This window comes from Oryctolagus cuniculus, chromosome 11 (assembly GCF_964237555.1).
Source record: "Oryctolagus cuniculus chromosome 11, mOryCun1.1, whole genome shotgun sequence".
In the NCBI taxonomy this organism is placed as follows: Eukaryota; Metazoa; Chordata; class Mammalia; order Lagomorpha; family Leporidae; genus Oryctolagus; species Oryctolagus cuniculus.
Genome location: NC_091442.1, coordinates 42,347,622 through 42,371,698, shown reverse-complemented (window position 1 = coordinate 42,371,698; position 24,077 = coordinate 42,347,622). Strand labels below are relative to the sequence as shown.

The 24,077-nt window shown below is 42.4% G+C and overlaps 1 protein-coding gene across 1 annotated transcript in view; it reads right to left on the bottom strand.

Annotated features, from left to right (window-relative positions):
- PCSK2 (proprotein convertase subtilisin/kexin type 2) overlaps positions 1-24,077 on the bottom strand; it is a 314,344-nt gene that overhangs the window by 133,529 nt on the left and 156,738 nt on the right. Inside the window, exons 3-4 of the mRNA XM_002710961.5 lie at positions 7,188-7,301; positions 5,108-5,216 (exon numbers count right to left, since the gene is read on the bottom strand). Of these exons, the coding sequence (XP_002711007.1) occupies positions 5,108-5,216; positions 7,188-7,301 (223 nt within the window). The remainder of the gene's footprint in view (positions 1-5,107; positions 5,217-7,187; positions 7,302-24,077) is intronic.

Below are 24,077 nucleotides of genomic sequence, written 5' to 3'. Positions count from 1 at the left end.
TATGTCTGTCTTTGACCTTGGTTTGGAATATCCTGATGAGAGATTATCTGGGAAATAACACCAAACCATTCACATGTGTTGATCCCCAGCCTCACCAGTCCTAAGGAGTTAGGAGAGAGAAGGCCAACTATAAGGTAAGAGAGACTATGAGCATCTGTCCTTCTCCTTGGCATGTGGAAAGTGGCTGTTGTTCCAGGATGCTCACCAAGCTAGTCAACTGTGGATATGGAGAAGGGCTTAGTAACCATTCTTCTCTTCAGTTACCATACCGGATGAGCACATGGTAAGTGAAATATGGCCGTAGACACATTGTATTTCTTTGCACCAGGAGATGGGAGCTTTTTTCCTTCTCTCGCATCTGGACTGGACCTATGATCATTCATCCAACAAAATGGCAGAGTGATGTTTGCCCATTGTGAGTTCAGCCTTTAAAAGCTTTCCCTTCTTTCTGTAAATGCCTACTCTGAGGAGTCCTGAGCCACCTGCAAGAAACTGGCTACCTTTCTGGGGACACTATACAGAGAGGAGAGGCCCTGGGACCGCTTAGGGAGGGATGCCAAGCCATTTCTGCATCCCAGTTGAGTCTCCAGCAGACTCTAGCCCTAGCCATCTTATGATTAAAATTGCATGAGACACCCCAATGAGACCTGCAAAAGAACTGTCTAGTGGATCCCCCATCAACCCACAGGTAACTGTGAGAGATAATAGGGCTGCTTTCTTAAAGCTACTGAATTTTGAGATGATTTATTTTACAACAGTAGATGACCAAAACAATGGGGAAGAGAATTCACTTTTTTGGACCCAAAAGGCCACTAGTTAGCAGAGGAAATAAGATTAGACAAGCAATGCTGCTGATATTTCCTAAGGGGCTTGGCCTGTTGGTATGAAACAGAGTTAGGAGTCATCCTCTCCTTGCTCTCTTTGGGAAGAACAGCTTAAGATTCAGTCAAGGGGGCCACAGTTAAAAAATTCTGAAACAGGCATCGACAGTGCTGATGGAGGTTCCATATGGGCATGTGTTGTCACTGGAGAGTCATTTTCAGGGTGGCCTCTCTGGTCCCCGGCAAAACATTTCCTCTATTAGAAAAGGTCATCATGGTATGGGATAGGTAGGTTCTCCCAAACCTAGATGCATCTTTTTCCTGGGTGAGGTGGCTTCAATCCCTTTGGACATGTTTCCAAGCCAAAGAATATGGATGCAAAAGACATCCACAAAGTCGTGATGCCTGTTCTCATCCACTTTGGTGTAGAACTCCTTTCTTCTTGTGAAAACTAATGGCCACTGGAGAACACTTTCCTGCACTTCAAAACATCTCACACATCAGAAGACGCAGGGGCATTGTTTCTGCGTTGACAGTTAATGAGCTCACACAAAGAGAACACAGATTTGAAGCATGCTGACTCCCCTTGTTTTCCTCATCAATTCTGCTTCAAAGGCTTGCTTTAGAGAACACAGCATTCTTTGAGGACCTTCCGAAGGGAAAGGCTCCATTGTTTCATCCCTGTGTGACCTGTGTGTGTAATTGGGCTGATAATGCACACTGGTGCTCTTTCCTGGGGGCCCAGCTGCTTGATGAAGGGTAGAGGCACGCCCCCTGTGAAATGGCTGTAGGATGGTAACTACAGAGTCCCAGGAGAGTCAAGGACATGTGTAGCTGGAAAAAAACACCAACTCATCAAGCCCATGGACTTCCGTACTATAAATTAACTATTTCAAGCTACAGAGAACAAAGCTCAGCTAAATCTTTATCTAGCAGGTGAATGGCACAGAAAAACCTTAGAGGGTGGATGCAATATAAGGTTATCAAGGACTGCTTTAAAAGGTTCGTTGTGAAAGTGGCAATAAAGTCAAATATCCCCAAACCACAAGTCTGTTACTAGAAAGCTGTTTCATGGATCTAGAACCATATACCAGTTAACATAATTTTCTATGACAATGTAAATCAAATTGAACAGAATTTCATTAGACATTAGTTACATGTGGCTATCAAGAACCTGAAAGGAAGCTAGTCTGAGTAATTACAACTTTATTTTATTTTATTTTTGGATTTTTTTCTTTTATATCTTTTTATTTATTTTTTTATTTAGTAAATATAAATTTCCAAAGTACAGTTTATGGATTACAATGGCTTCTCCCCCCCAATAACTTCCCTCCCACTCGCACCCCTCCCATCTCCCGCTCCCTCTCCCATTCCATTCACATCAAGATTCATTTTCAATTATCTTTATATACAGAAGATTGATTTAGTATATATTAAGTAAAGATTTCATCAGTTTGCCCCCACACAGAAACACAAAGTGTAAAATACTGTTGGAGTACTAGTAATAGCATTACTTCACATTGGACAACACATTAAGGACAGATAGCACATGAGAAGTAAGTACACAGTGACTCCTGTTGTTGACTTAACAATTTGACACTCTTGTTTATGGTGTCAGTAATCTCCCTAGGCTCTAGTCATGAGTTTCCAAGGCTATGGAAGCCTTTTGAGTTTGCCAACTTCGATGTTATTCCGACAGGGTCATAGTCAAAGTGGAAGTTCTCTCCTCCCTTCAGAGAAAGGTACCTCCTTCTTTGATGGGCCCATTCTTTCCACCGGGATCTCACTCGCAGAGATCTTTCATTTAGGTCATTTTTTTTTTCCAGAATGTCTTGGCTTTCCACGCCTGAAATACTTTCATGGGCTCTTCAACCATATTTGAATGCCTTAAGGGCTGATTCTGAGGCCAGAGTGCTATTTAGGACATCTGCCATTCTATGAGTCTGCTGTGTGTCCCGCTTCCCATGATGGATCATTCTCTCCCTTTTTGATCCTATCAGTTAGTATTAGCAGACACTAGTCTTGTTTGTGTGATCCCTTTGACTCTTAGACTTATCAGTGTGATCAATTGTGACCTGAAATTGATCACTTGGACTAGTGAGATGGCATTGGTACCTGCCACCTTGATGGGATTGTATTGGAATCCCCTGGCACGTTTCTAACTCCACCACTTGGGGCAAGTCAGCTTGAGCATGTCCCAAATTGTACATCTCCTCCCTCTGTTATTCCCACTCTTATATTTAACAGAGATCACTTTTCAGTTAAAATTTAAACACCTAAGAATAATTGTGTGTTAATTACAGAGTTCAACCAATAGTACTAGAACAAAACAAAGAGAAAATACTAAAATAGATAAAGTATTACATTGTACATCAACAGTCAGGACAAGAGCTGGTCAAGTCACTGTTTCTCATAGTGTCCATTTCACTTCAACAGGTTTCCCCTTTGGTGCTCAGTTAGTTGTCACTGATCAGGGAGAACATATGATATTTGTCCCTTTGGGACTGGCTTAATTCACTCAGCATGATGTTTTCCAGATTCCTCCATCTTGTTGCAAATGACCGGATTTCGTTGTTTTTGACTGCTATATAGTATTCTATAGAGTACATGTTCCATAATTTCTTTATCCAGTCTACTGTTGATGGGCATTTGGGTTGGTTCCAGGTCTTAGCTACTGTGAATTGAGCTGCAATAAACATTAATGTGCAGACAGCTTTTGTGTTTGTCAATTTAATTTCCTTTGGGTAAATTCCAAGCAGTGGCATGGCTGGGTTGTATGGTAGGGTTATATTCAGGTTTCTGAGGAATCTCCAGACTGACTTCCATAGTGGCTTAACCAGTTTGCATTCCCACCAACAGTGGGTTAGTGTCCCTTTTTCCCCACATCCTCTCCAGCATCTATTGTTGGTAGATTTCTGAATGTGAGCCATTCTAACTGGGGTGAGGTGGAACCTCACTGTGGTTTTGATTTGCATTTCCCTGATGGCTAGTGATCTTGAACATTTTTTCATGTGTCTGTTGGCCATTTGGATTTCCTCTTTTGAAAAATGTCTATTGAGGTCCTTGGCCCATCTCTTAAGTGGGTTGTTCGTTTTGATGTTGTGGAGTTTCTTGATATCTTTGTAGATTCTGGTTATCAACCCTTTATCTGTTGTGTAGTTTGGAAATATTTTTTCTCATTCTGCCAGTTGCCTCTTCACTCTCCTGACTGTTTCTTTTGCAGTACAGAAACTTCTCAATTTGATGCAATCCCAATAGTTAATTTTGGCTTTGACTGCCTGCACCTCCAGGGTCTACAGCCAACTTATATTTGAAGAAGGATCTAAAACCAATCCCTGGAGTAAGGACCGTCTATTCAATAAATGGTGCTGGGAAAATGGGATTTCCACGTGCAGAATCATGATGCAAGACCCCTACCTTTCACCTTACACAAAAATTCACTCAACATGGATTAAAGACTTAAATCTACGACCTGACACCATCAAATTATTAGAGAGCATTGGGGGAACCCTGCAAGATATAGGTACCAGTAAAGACTTCCTAATTACAACTTTATCTTATTATTATTATTAATTTATTTTCATTTTACTTGAAAGGGAGGGAGGGAGAGAAGGAGAGAGAAAGATAAACAGACAGAGATAAATCTTTCATCTTCGGGTTTACTCCCAAATGCCCACAAAAGCTCGGGCTGAGCTAGGCCAAAGCTAGCAGCCCAGAATTTACATCTGGTCTCCCATGTGGGTGGCAGGGACCCAACACTTCAGCTATCACCTGCTGCTTCCCAGGTTCTGCCAAGTTGGATTGGAAGCAGAGGAGCTGGGACATGAACCCAGGCACTTCTATATGGGATGCAGTCATCCCAAGCCATATCCCACAGATGCACCAAATTCTTGCCCTCAAATTTTAATTTTATTTAGTTTTCATTAATTAAATGACCTTTTAAATAGCTACATATGGCTAGTGGCTCCTACATTCAACAGTGTAGACCGAGAACATTGATGGCAAATAAAAACAGGCTTAGCAGATATTTTAAGGTAAGGTGTAAGCAGTGGCTCGATAAGAAATTATGGTTGAGTGACAGGCAGCTTTCAGTTCATTTGTTTATTTTAATTTAATAACTATAAAAATATTTGTTAAGAGCATCATCAAGTTTGAGGACCAATGGTTCAGAATCAGGAGAGGATGTGGGTAAGTGCAATGTGGTCATCAGGTCCACTGTCTGGAACCAATGAATCTTTTATATTCTGAACGTATGCAAAATGATATAAAGGCTTTGAAATACTCACCATCGTCCATAATCCCAATGGTCACACCTTTTCCTGTGTATCCCAGCTCCCAGGCTTCTGCCACATTCAAATCAAGGCCAGGAGTTCCATCAGCTTGCCCTGTGTTTATCTGGTACAAGGATTCCAAAGCAGGGAATCTTGTTAGGGTGGGCCTGCAAACCACCTGCATAAATATTGGCTTGACTTTCTCTGCAGTCATTTGATATTCTAGAACCAGCTCAAAGGCCCCATCTCCCATGAAACAGTATTCTGGGTGTTCTTTCTCCTCCACCCCCATCTTACAGATGTTCCTATCCATTTTTTAGAAAATAAACAATTGATGCTTTCTGTTTTATGTAAATATGCAAAACAGTTTCAATCCCCACATCGCTTATAGCTAGAATGCTGTCTTTGAACTTCTACAAAAAAACCTTAGAGTCACAAGAATCCCTCCCTACTGCATAGATCTTCGTTCATATCTCCCATTTTGAATTTAGCACGTATTGTCTTGGTTTATTCTTATTTGAACATAATTTCCTCACTAAATAACAATATTCTTTGCAGGAGGGACCATGTACCATGAGCAATTTCAGTACCATCACACTCAGTCTTGGTCACAAATATTTGTTGAGCTAAATTAAAGAAAGATGGCTCACCTTGTGTTCATGTTGTAATGCAGAAAAATGAAACCATGTGCCCCCAAAACTCAAAAAGAAAGAGAAAAAAAAAGGAAAAACAAAGAAAGGAAAAGAAAGCAAAATTCCAAATTAATATATTCACTGTATTCTTTCCCTGTAACTTTGTAACTTCTTAGTTACAAAGATTTTCTCAGAAATGTGCAGGTTATCTCAAATTTGATTATAAAATTAGTGACATCAGAGCTCATATCAGCCATGATCAGTGGCTATTATAGTACAGCTAAAAGCTTTGTGTGAATATCACTAGCGCTTCTTACAAAAATCACTGTTCTCCTCATTGGTACAGGTTACGACTACACTTGTCCACCCACTCTGAATTAAGAATGGCCAATAGTAGGCGAGCTCATGTGATCACATCCAGGCAGAAGCTTTCAGAGCCAGTGTACAAGCTCCCCCTTTTCTTTATCAAAGTGCTTCTGAAAGCAATGTTGGGATGCAGCGAGGTGCAGCTTGATCAGCTTAGGTTCCAGAAGCATTAGGAAGCACTGGTCATGTAGCAAGAATGAGAACTAAGCTGTGACTTTCGTAGGACACTGAGATTTCGGGGTTTATTGTTACTGAAACAAACCTAGCATATTCTGACTAACACATGGTGGCTCAGTTACCCAGCTTGGGTTTTCAGAATTCCATGCAGAAAAGCATGGGGCATGGTCAAACTTGATGCAGTGGGAAATGAGATGCATTTCTTAATAGAGTAGTTCACAGGGTAGTAATTTAGTTTCCTCTCTTCATCTTTTTAATCTTAACTAAAATAAAGCTCCATTCACTTTTATAAATTATTCATTTTCCTTCAATATGCTGTGCAGTTGGGGTTGCTTTGGAATCACTGATTGTCTTTTAACCCTAACTCAAGCAATCCACATGAATCATAGTATACTGCTGGTGGACATACCCACTTCACTGGGTTGCCTGAATCCTGCAGCAATAGAACTGATTTCCTGCTATCACTTTAAGAAGCAGCAACAGAAAATACTTCTGCTAGTTGAATCCTGAGCTACTTGGTTTGCTCCTTGTGAAGTCACCTGTTTCTTTCTTTTATGTCTGTGACTTCATTATGTCTCCCATTATTCTGCCTGTTGGAACCCCAGGATTACTCCTTCCACACCTTTGATTTGACTTCTGTGCAATTTTGCAAGTCGTCACTCACAAACTCTCAGAGACCTGGAGGATGTGATCAGCTGTTGGTAGCAGCCTTGACCCAGGAGATCATGACTATTTAGCAGTTCCAGAAGAAAGCAGATGAGAGGACAAGATGCCCGAGTGGTGACAGAAAATCAATACACATTGGAGGAGATGTTGAGTCGGATGCTGGCTAACACCCCACTGAATAATGAGGACACAGAAATATATCTCTCATCTGAAGTTTCAAGATGAGAGATGTTACAAGAAGTAGAGACACTTACCAGATACCACTGCTTTGTAAAAAGAGGATCATTCATATTGATGTCAATCTCATTGATGTCTCTGTACCCTCGCTTTTTCCGGTCAAATCCTTCCTGTTGCAAGGCCATCTTTACCTGAAAGGACAATACTCGTGTGTTACCTGAGTACCAGCCTGAACACTTCTCTCTTGGAATTTAGTTCCATGCATTCAAATTTTATTTATAAATAACATGGTTTCTTTTTCCCTCTGCCAAGTCCATGTACCTTATCGCGTCACGATTCCTTTCAAACAGCACCTACTTATGGCTGCGCTGAGCAAATAAGTTTTGGTGATGGCTTAAAATGAGCTTCCTTAAAATAAGGATTAGATGGAGAAAAGCATTCTCAAAGGAGATAAAGGGATAGCGGTCATCAAGTGAAAACAAAACAATGGAGCATGTCTATGTATCAAGGAAAAGAGACTGATGTGGATTCAAGGAAAGGGAGGGTGAAAACTGTGTAGATCATTATTTTGGGGGGACATCCCCACTTTTACAGTTATTAACAGAACTGTGCTATTACATTTAGAATCAGGTGACAAACAAACAAATAAACCCAAACATCTGCTCTGAGAGTAAGCAAAGCTTCAGAAGGTATGTGAGTGACTTTTGAAAAGAGATTGTTGGATGGCACTGCTGTCTTTGCATTGGTTACATTTAATTTCTAGATGATCAGGCAGAACTCTGAGCTCTTGGATGGAAACAACACTTAGGAGCTGAGTGAGTGCCAACAGGCTGCTGGCAATAGCTGGGCCTTGTTGCAATCAGTGAACTTCCTTTCACTCGGGCAATAACTAATTTACCCAATAGCTGTGGCCAGTCTCCAAATGTCTCCAAGCTCAAGGACTAGGCACATGTGCAAAATGATGTGTGCTGCACACTTATTTTCTTATATTTTGTGAGTCAACATCCATTTCCCCTCTTCCCAAATCTCTACAGTGTATTTGGAGGGACTGCCTTGAATTCACTGGGTTCTGTGGTGGTAGGAGAGAATTGTAGGTGCCCACCTGCTGTAGACAGAGGGCTTCCTTGGCTTCCAAGTGGCTCGATGCTGTCTCTGTCCCAGGATATGAATCTGATACAAGGGAAAAAGGAACCTTGGAGCTTATTTATCTAAGAGGCTCACTTGCCAGACTGCCCTGGGAAAATGTCTTTGCTGTGATTTCTGCAGCCTCACCCTGGATCTCCCCCAAGACTGAACTTCAGTCTCCAATTGATTATGAGCCCCTGACACCTGTCCAACAACTTCCCTTTTACAGAAGTGATCCACAATCCATCCCTGCTGCTTGCAATAAAGAACTCCAATTGATATGGGTGCGACGAGAAGACGGCAGGGTCCAAGTCGAGAACGACTGCAGAGAGGGAAGAGGAAAGGGACCACAGCTGCGACTCCAGGTTCTTCCCTCCCCTGCTGCCTGGACTATGGCAGAATCCGGGTGTGACGAATTCCTTACTTTGCTCTGCACATGTAGAGGCCTGAGGCTCCTTTCCCAGAAAAATCACACTACTATAAACTCTGTACACATGGAAAAGAGGTGTTAGTGTAGCATTGGCTCTGTAGGCTCTTTGGATGTATTTCAATAAGGCACATTTTCTGTGGAGAGCTTTAAACAATTACCGCTAGGCCGGCGCCGTGGCTCACTAGGCTAATCCTCCGCCTAGCAGCGCCGGCACACCGGGTTCTAGTCCCGGTCGGGGCGCCGGATTCTGTCCCAGTTGCCCCTCTTCCAGGCCAGCTCTCTGCTGTGGCCAGGGAGTGCAGTGGAGGATGGCCCAGGTGCTTGGGCCCTGCACCCCATGGGAGACCAGGAAAAGCACCTGGCTCCTGGCTCCTGCCATCAGATCAGCGCGGTGCGCCGGCTGCAGCGCACCGGCCGCGGCGGCCATTGGAGGGTGAACCAACGGCAAAGGAAGACCTTTCTCTCTGTCTCTCGCTCTCTCTGTCCACTCTGCCTGTCAAAAAAAAAAAAAAAAAAAAAAAACCAAAAAAACCAAAACCAAAACCAAAAACAATTACCGCTAAAGAAACTGGAAAGTAGGGGACGGTGCCGTGGCATAGCGGGTAAAGCTGCTGCCTGCAGTGCCCGCATCCCATATGAGTTCTGGTTTGACTCCCAGATGCTCCATTTCTGATCCAGCTTTCTGCTATGGCCTGGGAAAGCAGAAGATGGCTGGCCGGCGCTGCAGCTCACTAAACTAATCCTCCGCCTGTGGCGCCGGCACCTCAGATTCTAGTCCCGGTTGGGGCGCCAGTTGTGTCCCAGTTGCTGCTCTTCCAGTCCAGCTCTCTGCTGTGGCCTGGGAGTGCAGTGGAGGATGGCCCAGGTCCTTGGGCCCTGTACCTGTGTGGGTGACCAGGAGGAAGCACATGGCTCCTGGCTTTGGATCAGCACAGCATGCCGGCCACAACTTGCCAGCTGTAGTGGCCACTTGGGGGGTGAACCAATGGAAAAAGGAAGACCTTTCTCTCTGTCTCTCTTTCTCTCTCACTGTCCACTCTTCCTGTCAAAAAAAAAAAAAAAAAAAAGATGGCCCAAGTCCCTGGGCCCCTGTACCCGCATGGGAGACCCAGAGGAAGCTCCTGGCTTCTGGCTTCGGATCAGCCCAGCTCTGGCTATTGTGGCCATTTGAGGAGTGAATCAGTGTATGGAAGACCTCTTTCTCTCTGTAACTCTGCCTTTCAAATAAATAAATAAATAAAAAAGATTTATTTATTTGAAAGGCAGAGTTACAGAGAGAAAGAGGCAGAAAGAGAGAGAGAAAGAGGTCTTCCTCCCTTGCTATTCTCAGGGTAAAACTGGAAATTCCTAAGGAGTGGGGCAGGCACTTTTGACCTTGCTAAAGGTAACTTTTGGGAAAGGCAAGCATTTTTGCACCCTCAAGTATGGATGGGTATTATTTCTTATAAGGGCAAACATCTGGACTTAATTCACTGGACTTAATTCACATCCATGAACTGGAGATACATTATGATTTAAATATACACACATAAAGGGGGACACTTTATAAAGTCCTTGGAAAAAAGGAACTAAAATGTTCATTTTGGTGCAAAAAGTTTTGAAATTGAAGCACCGAAATAAATATGTTTTAATTCCATTTTCTGTGGGCCTTCTGCAGTATCTTCTAGATAAATACATGTAAAGATCTATGTGCATCTCTCTCTCTCTCTCTCGATATTCTCTAAGAATCAGATGCCAAGACGGGTTCAAATGTACAAGGGTTTTATTAGGAGAGAAAGAAACTGATGCAAGTCTGCCCCCAAGTTAAGGAGAGGGTGAACAAGGATGGGAAAATACGTTCTTTAATTCACTGTAGCCTAAGGAAGGTCTGGCTAGGCTGTGGAGGATTGAAACTTGGCTGTCAGAGGAATTCTGTGTCTCCTAGGGCTGGGCCTGCCTCAGTACTGCTGCCTTGCTCTGTCACCAGCTGGCAGCAGGAATGGGAAGGATGGCCTTATTGCCACACAGTCATAGATTTCAGAGCACAGTAGTTGGGGTCCTTGGTCAGTTATTCACCCTGAAGTCAAGAGTCTGCCTTGTATGTACTCTCATGGCTACTGTAGGGTGTGTGTGTGTGTGTGTGTGAGAGAGAGAGAGAGAGAGAGAGAGAGAGAGAGAGAGAGAATACTCATTAATGGGGAACACTTAAAATATCAAAGGAAACGTATAGTTCTCAAGCTGGGAAGACAGTAATGACAAACCATTTCTTTGCTATGGAAGCAATATTCAAACAAGAGCATCACTTCAGTTTGAAAAGGAGCCTGAATTAGACTACTGTGGCCCCACAATGAGGTCTTTATTTACTCTAATCACTAAAGGGAGGCCTTGAATGTTTTCCAGTGAGGGCTTCCCATTACACTGGATTCCTTGTCATGAATAACTTATGAGATGATACCTTGCCCTGCTGGGCCTGCCAGGAAGCAAGAGCAGCCACCATGTGACAGCTGGAAAGTTCTCATCTATATGTGGTTTCCTAGCAGTACAAGAACAAAAAGGCAGATTTATCCTTTTTGTATCAGTGCAGGAATGGCTACTACAATCACTCCAAACTCAATTAGACCAAGTGCACTGTAATGAAAAGACTATCTCAATTCATTTCCATACAATTAATTTTTAATTTCATAAATTAGGTTTTCATGGGAACCAGCAATGCCTTGGAACACTGCACTCCCTGGACTCCACCTCTCCTTGCAACAGAGGGGCTCAGGAATCCTAGGAGAGGCGGTGTTGAGTCCCTTAGTTCATCATCCTGCCTCGGTGACCAACTCAGTTACACTCGCACAGAGAGGAGTGCCTTTGCAATTTTCTATTTCCAACCGCTACACACAAATAACCAGAAAACAGTTTTTCCCCCCACAATGACAGTGTGAAACACTTTCAGTGGTTTTAATTTTTCTGGGTTTTTGTTCAATCCTACTTCGAATTTTCACATTTTTAGCACTCATACTATGGGTAAAATTGTGTGTTCCTTCCTCACTGAGTTTTCCACCATAACATGCTGCTACACAGCCATCATGTGTTTTTTAAACTTTTATTTAGTAAATATAAATTTCCAAAGTATAGTTTATGGATTACAATGGCTCCCCCCCCCAATAACTTCCCTCCCACCCGCAACCCTCCCATCTCCCACTCCTTCTCCCATTCCATTCACATCAAGATTCATTTTTGATTATCTTTATATACAGAAGATCAATTTAGTATATATTAAGTAAAGATTTCATCAGTTTGCCCCCACATAGAACACAAAGTGCCAAACACTGTTTGAGCACTAGTCATATCATTAATTCACATTGAACTACACATTAAGGACAGAGATCCTACATGGGGAGTAAGTGCACAGTGACTCCTGTTGTTGACTTAACAAATTGACACTCTTGTTTAAGGCATCAGCAATCTCCCCAGGTTCTAGTCATGAGTTGCCAAGACCATGGAAGCCTTTTGAGTTCGCCAACTTTGATCTTATTTCGACAAGGCCATAGTCAAAGTGGAAGTTCTCTCCTCCCTTCAGAGAAAGGTACCTCCTTCTTTGATGGCCCATTCTTTCCACTGGAATCTCACTTGCAGAGATCTTTCATTTAGGTCCTTTGTTTTCTTTTCTTTTTTTTCTTTTTTGCCAGAGTGTCTTGGCTTTCCACGCCTAAAATACTCTCATGGGCTCTTCAGCCAGATCCGAATGCCTTAAGGGCTGATTCTGAGGCCAGAGTGCTGTTTAGGACAACTGCCATTCTATGAGTCTGCTTTGTATTCCGCTTCCCATGATGGATCATTCTCTCCCTTTTTGATCCTATCAGTTAGTATTAGCAGACACTAGTCTTGTTTGTGTGATCCCTTTGACTCTTAGACCTATCATTATGGTCTACTGTGACCTGAATTGATCACTTGGACTAGTGAGATGGCATTGGTACCTGCCACCTTGATGGGATTGTATTGGAATCCCCTGGCACGTTTCTAACTCCACCACTTGGGGCAAGTCAGCTTGAGCATGTCCCAAATTGTACATCTCCTCCCTCTGTTATTCCCACTCTTATATTTAACAGAGATCACTTTTCAGTTAAAATTTAAACACCTAAGAATAATTGTGTGTTAATTACATAGCTCAACCAATGGTATTAAGTAGAACAAACAAAAATACTAAAAGGGATATATATTAAATTGTACATCAACAGTGATGAAAAGGGCTGATCAATCATTGTTTCTCATAGTGTCCATTTCACTTCAACAGCTTTCCTTTTTGATGCTTGGTTAGTTGTTACTGATCAGGGAAAACATATGATATTTGTTCTTCTGGGACTGGTTTATTTTACTTAGCATGATGTTTTCCAGATTCCTCCATTTTGTTGCAAATGACCGGATTTCATTTTTTTTTACTGCTGTATAGTATTCTATAGAGTACATGTCCCATAATTTCTTTATCCAGTCTACTGTTGATGGGCATTTGGGTTGGTTCCAGGTCTTAGCTATTGTGAATTGAGCTGCAATAAACATTAATGTGCAGACAGCTTTTGTGTTTGTCAATTTAATTTCCTTTGGGTAAATTCCAAGGAGTGGTATGGCTGGATTGAATGGTAGGATTATATTCAGGTTTCTGAGGAATCTCCAAACTGACTTCCATAATGGCTTTACCAGTTTGTATTCCCACCAACAGTGGGTTAGTGTCCCTTTTTCCCCACATCCTCTCCAGCATCTATTGTTGGTAGATTTCTGAATGTGAGCCATTCTAACTGGGGTGAGGTGGAACCTCACTGTGGTTTTGATTTGCATTTCCCTGATGGCTAGTGATCTTGAACATTTTTTCATGTGTCTGTTGGCCATTTGGATTTCCTCTTTTGAAAAATGTCTATTGAGGTCCTTGGCCCATCTCTTAAGTGGGTTGTTCATTTTGATGTTGTGGAGTTTCTTGATATCTTTGTAGATTCTGGTTATTAAACCATTATCTGTTGTGTAGTTTGGAAATATTTTTTCCCCTTCTGTCGGCTGCCTCTTCACTTTCCTGACTGTTTCTTTTCCAGTACAGAAACTTCTCAATTCGATGCAATCCCAATTGTTAATTTTGGCGTTGACTGCCTGTGCTTCTGGGGTGTTTGCCAAGATCTTTGCCTGTGGCTATATCTTGCAAGGTTTCTCCAATGTTCTCTAATAATTCGATGGTGTCAGGTCATAGATTTAGGTCTTTATGTTGAGTGGATTTTTGTGTAAGGTGATAGGTAGGGGTCTTGCTTCATGCTTCTGCATGTGGAAATCCAATTTCCCAGTACCATTTACTGAATAGACTGTCCTTACTCCAGGGATTGGTTTTGGATCCTTGATCAAATATAAGTTGGCTGTAGATGTTTGGATTGATTTCTGTTGTTTCTATTCTGTTCCATTGGTCTATCCCTCTGTTTCTGTACCAGTACCATGCTGTTTTGATTACAACTGCCATGTAGTATGCCCTGAAATCTGGTATTGTGATGCCTCCGGCTTTGTTTTTGTTGTACAAGATTGCTTTAGCTATTCGAGGTCTCATGTTTCTCCATATGAATATCAGCATCATATTTTCCAGATCTGAGAATAATGTCTTTAGTATTTTGATTAGTATCACATTGAATCTATAAATTGCTTTTGGGAGAATGGACATTTTGTTGATATTGATTCTTCCAATCCATGCACATGGAGGATTTTCCTTTTTTTTTTCTATTTTTTTAAGATTTTGTAATTTTCATCGTAGAGATCTTTAATGTCCTTGGTTAAGTTTATTCCAAGGTATTTGATTGTTTTTGTGGCTGTTGTGAATGGGATTGATCTTAGAAGTTCTTCCTCAGCCATGGCATTGCCTGTGTATACAAAAGCTGTTGATTTTTATGCATCGATTTTATATCCTGCTACTTTGCCAAACTCTTCTATGAGTTCCAATAGTCTCTTAGTAGAGTTCTTTGGATCCCCTAAGTAAAGAATCATATCATCTGTAAAGAGGGATAGTTTGAGTTCTTCCTTCCCAATTTGTATCCCTTTAATTTCTTTTTCTTGCCTAATAGCTCTGGCTAGAACTTCCAGAACTATATTGAATAGCAGTGGTGAGAGTGGGCATCCCTGTCTGGTACCAGATCTCAGTGGAAATGCTTCCAACTTTTCCCCATTCAATAGGATGCTGGCCATGGGTTTTTCATAAATTGCTTTGATTGTATTGAGGAATGTTCCTTCCATACCCAGTTTGCTTAGGATTTTCATCATGAAAGGGTGTTGTGTTTTATCAAGTGCTTTCTCTGCATCTATTGAGATAATCACATGGTTTTTCTTCTTCAGTCTCTTAATGTGGTGTATCACATCGATTGAGTTGTGAACGTGGAACCATCCCTGCATACCAGGGATAAATCCCACTTGGTCTGGGTGGATGATCTTTGATGTGGTGTTGCATTCTATTGGCTAGAATTTTATTGAGGATTTTTGCATCTATGTTCATCAGGGATATTGGTCTGTAATTCTCTTTCAATGCTGCATCTTTTTCTGGCTTAGGAATTAAGGTGATGCTGGCTTCATAGAAAGAATTTGGGAGGATTCCCTCTTTTTTTGATTGTTCTGAATAGTTTGAGAAGAATTGGAGTCAGTTCTTCTTTAAATGTCTGATAGAATTCAGCAGTGAGTCCATCTGGTGCTGGGCTTTTCTTTGTTGGGAGGGCCTTTATTACTGTTTCAATTTCTGACTCAGTTATGGGTCTGTTTAGGTATTCTATGTCTTCCTGGTTCAATTTAGGCAGGTTGCATGTGTATAGGAATCTATCTATTTCTAACAGATTTCCCTGTTTGCTGTCATATAAGTCCTTGTAGTAATTTCTGATGATTCTTTTTATTTCTGTGGTGTCTGTTGTTACGTTTCCTTTTTCATCTCTGATTTTATTGATTTGAGTCTTTTGTCTTCTTTTTTTAGTTAGTTGGGCCAAATGGGGTGTCAATTTTGTTTATTTTTTCAGAAAACCAGCTCCTCGTTTGGCTGGTTTTTTGTAATGTTTTTTGGATTCAATCCTATTGGTATCTTCTCTGATTTTTTTTTTTTTGACAGGCAGAGTGGACAGTGAGAGAGAGAGACAGAGAGAAAGGTCTTATTTCTCTTCTCCTACTAGATCTGGGTCTGGTTTGCTGCAGTTTTTCTAGATCCTTGAAATGCACTGAAAGCTCATTTATTTGGTGCCTTCCAATTTCTTGATGTAGGCACCTACTGCTATAAATTTTCCTCTTAACACTGCCTTTACTATATCCCATAAGTTTGATATGTTGTGCTGTTGTCCTCATTTACTTCCAGAAAGTTTTTGATTTCTCTTTTGATTTCTTCTATGACCCAATGTTCATTCAGGAGCATGTTATTCAATCTCCATGTGTTTGCATATGTTCTAGGGATTCCTGAGTTATTAATTTCAAATTTCATTCCACTATGGTCTGAGAAGCTGCATCATATGTTTCTAATTCTTTTGAATTTTTGAGACTTGTTTTATGGCCTAGTATGTGGTCAATCCTAGAGAAGGTTCCATGTACTGCTGAGAAGAATGTAAATTCTTTATGTGTAGGATGAAAAGTTCTGTGGATATCTGTTAGATCCATTTGGGCTATAGTGTCGTTTAAATCTACTGTTTCCTTTTTGATCTTCTGTCCATTTGATCTTTTTCTGAGAGTGGAGTATTGCAGTCCCCCAGTACTACTGTATTGGAATCTAAGTCTCCCTTTAAGTCCCTTAAAATATCTTTTAAATAAACCAGTTCCCTGTAATTAGGTTCATATACATTGATAATCACTATATCTTCCTGTTGAATTGATGCCTTAATCATTATATAGTGCCCCTCTTTGTCTCTCTTAACAGCTTTTGTGTTAAGGTTTATTTTGTCCGATCTTAACATGGTTATGCCCACTCTTTTTTCATTTCTGTTGGCATGGTATATCTTTATCCAGCCTTTCACTTTCAGTCTTGCATGCATCTTTGTTGGAAAGATGTGTTTTTTGTAAGCAGCAAATAGACGGGCTTTGTACCTTAGCCCATTCAGCCAATCTGTGCCTTTTAACTGGAGAGTTGAGGCCATTAACGTTCAATGTGACTTTTGATAAGTAGTAACTTTGCCCTGCCATTTTCCCAAAGGTATTTTTTTTTACATTTTTTTCTTTTTTCATTTTTTAATTTCTTTTTTTTTTGAAAATTTTTAACTTTTATTTAATGAATATAAATTTCCAAAGTACAGCTTATGGATTACAATGGCTTCCCCACCATAACGTCCCTCCCACCCGCAACCCTCCCCTTTCCCACTCCCTCTCCCCTTCCATTCACATCAAGATTCATTTTCGTTTCTCCTTATATACAGAAGATCAGTTTAGCATACATTAAGTAAAGATTTCAAAAGTTTGCTCCCACACAGAAACATAAAGTGAAAAATACTGTTTGAGTTCTAGTTATAGCATTAAATCTCAATGTACAGCACACTAAGGACAGAGATCCTACATGAGGAGTAAGTGCACAGTGACTCCTGTTGTTGACTTAACAATTGACACTCCTGTTTATGGCCTCAGTAATCACCCTAGGCTCTTGTCATGAGCTGCCAAGGCTATGGAAGCCCCCTGAGTTCACTGACTCTGATCATATTTAGACAAGGCCATGGTCAAAGTGGAAGTTCTCTCCTCCCTTCAGAGAAAGGTACCTCCTTCTTTGATGACCCATTCCCAAAGGTATTTTCTAACATATGCTTTGAACTTCCTGTGTTCTTTTGCTGTGATGTTTACTTCCTTTACCTTCTTTCATATTGATGACCATGTTTCTCTGTGTAACACATCTTTAAGCATCTTTTGCAGGGCTGGATGAGTGGCGACAAATTCTTTCCATTTCTGTTTGCTATGAAAGGTCTTTATTTCACCTTCATTCACAAAGGAGAGCTTTGCAGGATATAATATTCTAGGCTGACAGTTTTTCTCTCTTAGCACCTGGGCTATCTCTCGACATTCCCTCCTAGCCTGTAGGGTTTCTGATTTCTAATTGGAGATCCTCTGAGAGTAATTTCACGTTTCTCTTTTGCACATTTTAGGATCTTTTCTTTCTGTTTAACTGTGGTGAGTTTGATTACAACGTGTCGCGGTGAGGATCTCTTTTGGTCATGGTTACTAGGGGTTCTATGAGCTTCCTGTACTAGGATGTCTCTGTCCTTCTCCAAACCCAGCAAGTTCTCTGCAAGTATCTCACTAAAAAGGCCTTCTAATCCTTTCTCTCTCTCCATGCCTTCAGGAACTCCTAGAGCTCGAATGTTGGTTTTTTTTTATTAGTATCCTGTAGATTCCCAACAATATTTTTTAGATTTCTAATTTCCTCTTCTTTTCTTTGGTTTGACCTTATACTTTCCTGTGCTCTGTCTTCTAAATCCAATATTCTCTTCTGTCTCACTGACTCCGTTTTTAAGGCTCTCTAATGTGTTTGCCATTTGATCTATTGAGTTCTTCATTTCATTTTGATTTCTCTTCACTATCACACTTTCCTGTTCTACTAGTTTCTGCATTTCATTTTGAATCCTCCTTAAGATTTCATTTTCATGACAGAGATTTTCTATCCTGTCCAGTAAGGATTTCTGTAGTTCAAGAATTTGTTTTTGAAAACTTCTAAATGTTCTTATCATAAATTTTTTGAAATCCATATCTTGCATTTCTTCTATCTCATCATCTTCATAATTTTGGCTTGGGGTGTCTTGTTCACTTGGTGGGGAGTCATAATGTCTTCCGTGTTCTTGTTCCCTAGGTTTCTGCATTTGTTTCTTGGCATTGTGGAGATACTCTTTGAATTCTTCTTCCCTCATTGTGGTGTTTTTTTCTTGTTATACTATGACTGTTTTAAGTGGACTGTCTGCTTTTGTAGGAGCCTTAGAGGCTTGAGATGGGTGTGGCCAGAGAGCTCTGCTTGGTTCTTCAGGGTTAAGGGTGTGCCAAAGGTGACACACTCAGTTTACCCATAGTAAATCTCTCTATTTATTTATTTATTTATTTATTTATTTGATTCAGGAGGGAAGTAATACTGCACAGCTGAACGGAATTGGAGGTAGTCAGCTTCCGATCTCTGGCTTCTGTGGGTATATCATTTGTCTGCTTTTTCCCAAGGACCATACCAAGAATCTGTTCTGCCCTCAGTGTGGGCTCAAATTCTCCTGCAGTCTCCCACTGGGTTGCCAAGGTTACCAAATTGTAGTGTCTCTGGAGAGTACTCACGTGAACTCTGTGAGTTCTCTCGCCCAACGTCTCTTTTTTCACCACCTCAGTTCATTAGCTCCACCCATTCACTAAGTCCTAACCTCCTGTTTTTTCACCTCCCCCCCCCAATAGTCAGGTTTTTCTGTTTGACTGAAGGTGGGCACAGCTCTGAGGTTGCGCACAGCCCTAAGTTCGCACACCTTTTATATATGTCCAAAATGGCACCTGCTCTTTGTCTCTTGCTTGCCTTTGTGAGGTGGGCGGAGAGACACCGTACCGGTCCCTTCCTTTTTTTTTTTTCCCCCTCTCTCCTGTAGTTATTCTTGTGAACTTATCCCAGCGGGGCTTCAAGTCGTTTCCCCACCAATGTCTAGGGTTACTGAGCTCACCTCCCCTTCTAGTGCAGATGCATAGACTCCGCTGTTGGGCTTCGGAGCTGTGGGCATCCTTGCTCTCCCCGCAGGTCGTCTGTGTCACATCCACTAGATCCGGAAGAGTTTCTTCTGCAATTTTTTCTCCCAAGCCTTTCCCTGAAACTACTGTAACTCCACTTTTATTAACTTATCTTTTCCCGGACTATCAGTGCGCGTCCTCACTATTCCACCATCATGTTTTAATTCTTGTGTGTCTATAGAGTCAAGGTTCCATGATCTATCCAACCATTTTCTTCTTACTGGTCATTAGATGGTTTTCTGTTATAAATGAAATTACCATGACCAGGAAGATGAAGGTATATATTTTTAAAGACCTTTGGGGAAGATTTCGGAAACCTATGTGTGATAAAGTCCTTAATGTCAGAGAAATATTTTCTAGTGTTTGAACTATATTCCTCACACTATAACTAAAAGGCCACTGACTTCTCTCTTTCTCCTACTCTTAATTTTAACCTTTCGCATATGGTGCCTTTTATTGCCATTTAGACATGACACCAGTGATATACACACAACTTAATCATAGCTTCTTTCCCTTTTTAAAAAAATAATGTACCATTAACTTCAATATTCAGGTTACAAATATTTCCCCCAAGTGGACAAGTGACCTTAACATTAGTAATAATAAAAATATGAGAAGTAATAGAATAATATAGAAGTGTTTATTACTGGGTAGTATTTTATTGAAAATGAATAGATGTATATTCTATTCTAGTTCAACTTTTAAACCTTAAGTTAACATAAATGCACACATGCTACTCAAACAACTCCACCTACTCCATACCCCTTCTAATTCCTCCCTTCAACGGATGATTCTCAGTTGACAAATGGTTTCTATGCATGTACAGTGTGCCAGCTATGGATCCCAATAGACTGCAGCAGATGCCCACACACTGGCATACCACTTTACAGTCAGGAAGGCACTTTCATTATGTTTAATCTTCTCAACAAAACTGAGGGCTACTGGGTCTTGTTACAGTTGAGGAAATGGAGTTCCAGAAACTATTGTCCAAAGGTTAAAAACATGGCAGACATACCTGGGCCGACCAATTCTGAATGCTGTGAACTTTCTAGCATTCTGCATTGCTTCCCCCTAAGGGCATGTAATGCAGTCCACCTTCCAGTATCTGGGACAGCTTAGCTGAGCTGTAATTCTCTAAGGACCTGGGCCATGCTTACTTCCCTACCAGGCTGATAATTAAACAACTGTTAATTAGCAGTGAATGTTCAGGGTAGGGAAAGGCCAGGAGAGAGGGGACTAACAGGGAAACCTGCCTCCAAAGGAAGTGAGGAACATCTCAGCTTGAAGTAAGTGCAGAGAAAGTGCCAAAAGACACAAAACGAACATGTTGCTGAAAATCCTGGAGTTTACTAATCTGTGAGGCCTTTGATTATGTCAAACTATTTTCTGTACCACTAAGAGTTATTTTACTTATTGCTGTTATGTGTCGCTCCCCCTCTTCATGGAGGAACGACACAGGACCCTGCGCTGTTCTTTCGTCTGCTCGGCCCTCCCCGGGTTTGCTGCTGGTTCTTCCCGGGTTGGCTACCGTCCCTTCCACCTCCGTGGAAGGGCGGTTCCCCCTGCCACTTTCCCCACTTCTGCGGGGGAGCGGCACACCGCCGGCCGGCTCTCTCGGGGGCTGCACAGGTGTTCCCCTTAGATGTTCCTGGTGCATGTTGTCTCTCTCCTCCTTTATAGTCCTCTTCCACCAATCCCAACTCTGCTACCCACAAGCTGAGTACGCTGCTCTCCTCCAATCAGGAGTAAGTCCTACAGTTTATTGGTTGAACTGGAGGCAGCTGTGTAGAAGCTGCTTCTCCCTTCTCAGCGCCATATTGTGGGAGAGCAGATGCATAGAATAAGTCTTAATTCCAGTAACTTAGTCTAGTCCGAGTTGCTCCCAGTTGCTCCCCACAGTTATGGGTTGAATGAAAGAAACACTAAGGTCCTAACTCCAGGACCTTAGAATGTGAGCTTATTTGGAAACAGGGGCATTGCAGATGTAGTCAGTTAAGGTGGCGTTATGCTAGCATAGGGCCCTTGATTCAATACAGCTGGTGTTGATATAAAGCATGGACAGAGACCCTGGGTGCTGCCACGTGTAGATGGAGGAGGTGGAGACTGCAGTTACGCCATTTGAAGCCTAGGGATGCCTGGGTCTACAGAAGCTGGGAGAGGCAATGAAAGATCAGCTGCTAGAATCTTCAGAGAGCACGACCCTGCCAACACCTCAATTTCAGACTTCTGGTCTCCAAAACTGAGAAAATAAATTTCTATTGTGCTCAGCCACTCAGCTTACAGTATTTCATTATGGCAGCTCCAGGAAACTTAACACAACCATGAAAAATGAAGCAGTGTCCTAATGCTTCATTCTCATTATGTAAACTGTATTCTGTACTTCAAGGGCTCTTCCAGTTTTATTTGGACAAAAATTGCTTTACTTTATGTAACTTTTGCCAAGAAAGAAAAAGAAAAGGAAAATGTTAGCCAAATAAATTGGTTACCATGTTCTGAAAACTTCTTCACATTCAGAGCTAAGTCAGAATTGTGCATGTCTGTGTGTTCTCACACAGCACTGTCTGTGCCAATGTGTGCACTGTAATCTAGGAAGTCTTGAACAAGCACTCCACTATTGTCGCCAGGATATTTTTCTCAGCTGCCAACCCTTATTCTGCAAATTCAATGTACCATCCCAGATGATGACAATTTCATCACTCTTGTCTTTTGCTGAGGGCACGTGTAAGACCCAGACAAAACCCACATATTTTAGAATTGACGACAGATGACAGTGTTTGATAAACTTTTGAGAAGTTCCCAAAGTGAACTTTACTGCACTTGCCCCACCCCAGGACTGGAAGCCCCTATGTAGGTGAGCTGAGGCACAGTCATCCATGGGGCCAGGTGCTCTAGTCACTGACGTGGATCAGCATCAGGGGTTCTGGATCGGGGCGCCGCCACCAAGGGTCTGAACCCTGGATCGGGGCACCACCACCGAGGGTCTGAACCCTGCTTCTGCTCCTTACCAACTCTGTGTCTTTGAGCATACTGGTGATCTTCTTGCCCTGAGGCTCAGTTTCTTCATCCCTAAAGTGGGAATTATATCTACTCCTGAAGGTTATGCCGAGGAACCAATCCCGGCAGTTTCTGTGAAGCACCCGCCCATGACAGGTGTCCAGAAATGTCGATTTTTTCAGTCCTCCACCTGAGGGTACACCAACACCATGGGGAACCCACAACAAACCACATGCCCAGGCCGCACGGGGACTCAGGCAGACTCTCTCGGGCTGGGGCCAGGCATTGGCATTTTTCCAAATGTTTTGGGTGAGTCTGCCCTGCAGCTGACCCACACTGTGAAAGACCCATCTCCATGTCTCAGAACTGTGGTGAGGCTCAAACAGGATGTGGGCTGTGGGTTCTTCACTGAACGATGCCTTGTGGATGTGAGCAGCCATGGCCTTGCGCATGCTGAAGGCATCAGCGGGGACACAGGGGACCAGGGATGCCCACTGACTCAGTGGTAACCTCTCCCAGTACCTGCCCTGCCCTGGTCCTCTGCAGCTTTCCCAGAGGTCAGGTCAGGTTGAAACATGTGCTCTCTAACCAGGCCAAGCATCAGCAGCCCCAGGATGAGCTGTTTCTTTAATAGATTAAAAAATAGTCATTTTAAAACAGAGATGTAGGAAAGAAGAAAATGCATACTTCCTGCCTTCCTTCCTGATAATCCCTGTTGGCATTAGAAAGAAAAGGTAACACATGCTCCACATGCTCATGGTGAGAAGACCAAAACAGTACAGAAAGTTGTAAAATGAAAAGGGAACACTGGCCGGCGCCGCGGCTCACTAGGCTAATCCTCCGCCTAGCGGCGCCGGCACACCGGGTTCTAGTCCCGGTTGGGGTGCCGGATGCTGTCCCGGTTGCCCCTCTTCCAGGCCAGCTCTCTGCTGTGGCCAGGGAGTGCAGTGGAGGATGGCCCAGGTGCTTGGGCCCTGCACCCCATGGGAGACCAGGAAAAGCACCTGGCTCCTGGCTCCTGCCATTGGATCAGTGCGGTGCGCCGGCCGCAGCGCGCCGGCCGCGGCGGCCATTGGAGGGTGAACCAACGGCAAAGGAAGACCTTTCTCTCTGTCTCTCTCTCTCACTGTCCACTCTGCCTGTCAAAAAAAAAAAAAAAAAAAAAAAAAAAAAAAAAAAAAAAAGGGAACACTTTGTTCTCTTACTTCCCTCCCTGTTCCCAAATAGCTGTCCCCTGAAAGGTGGCTGCAGTCAATAACTAAAATCTTATGGAGCCTTCCAGACCTTGTTTATACAGGTGCATATACACAGAAAAATGTTGTTAAAAACACTGTACATTAGTGTGGTCCTTCTATACTCTAATGAACCAAATGATAGCCCCTAAAAAAGATGGATGTAACTTTAGGAAAAATGGTCTTTGCAGGTGACATTAAGAACCTGGGATGAAATTGTCCCAGACAGATTACCTTGTTGGCCCTAAACTCAATCACAAGTGTCCGAGAAGGGAGAGCCAGAAGAGAGACACCCAGAGGAGGACAGGAGGCCATGAGAAGATGGAAGCAGAGATTAGGGAGACGTCGTCATGAGACAAGGAGAGCCTGGAGCTTGGAGAAGCTGGAAGAGCCCGGGAAGGTCTCTCTTTAGAGCCTCCAGGGAGGGGTGGGCTCAGCCCTGCCAAGAATTCATTCTGTACTTGTGGCCCCCAGACTGTGAGCAAATACACTTCAGGTGCTTTAAGGCACCA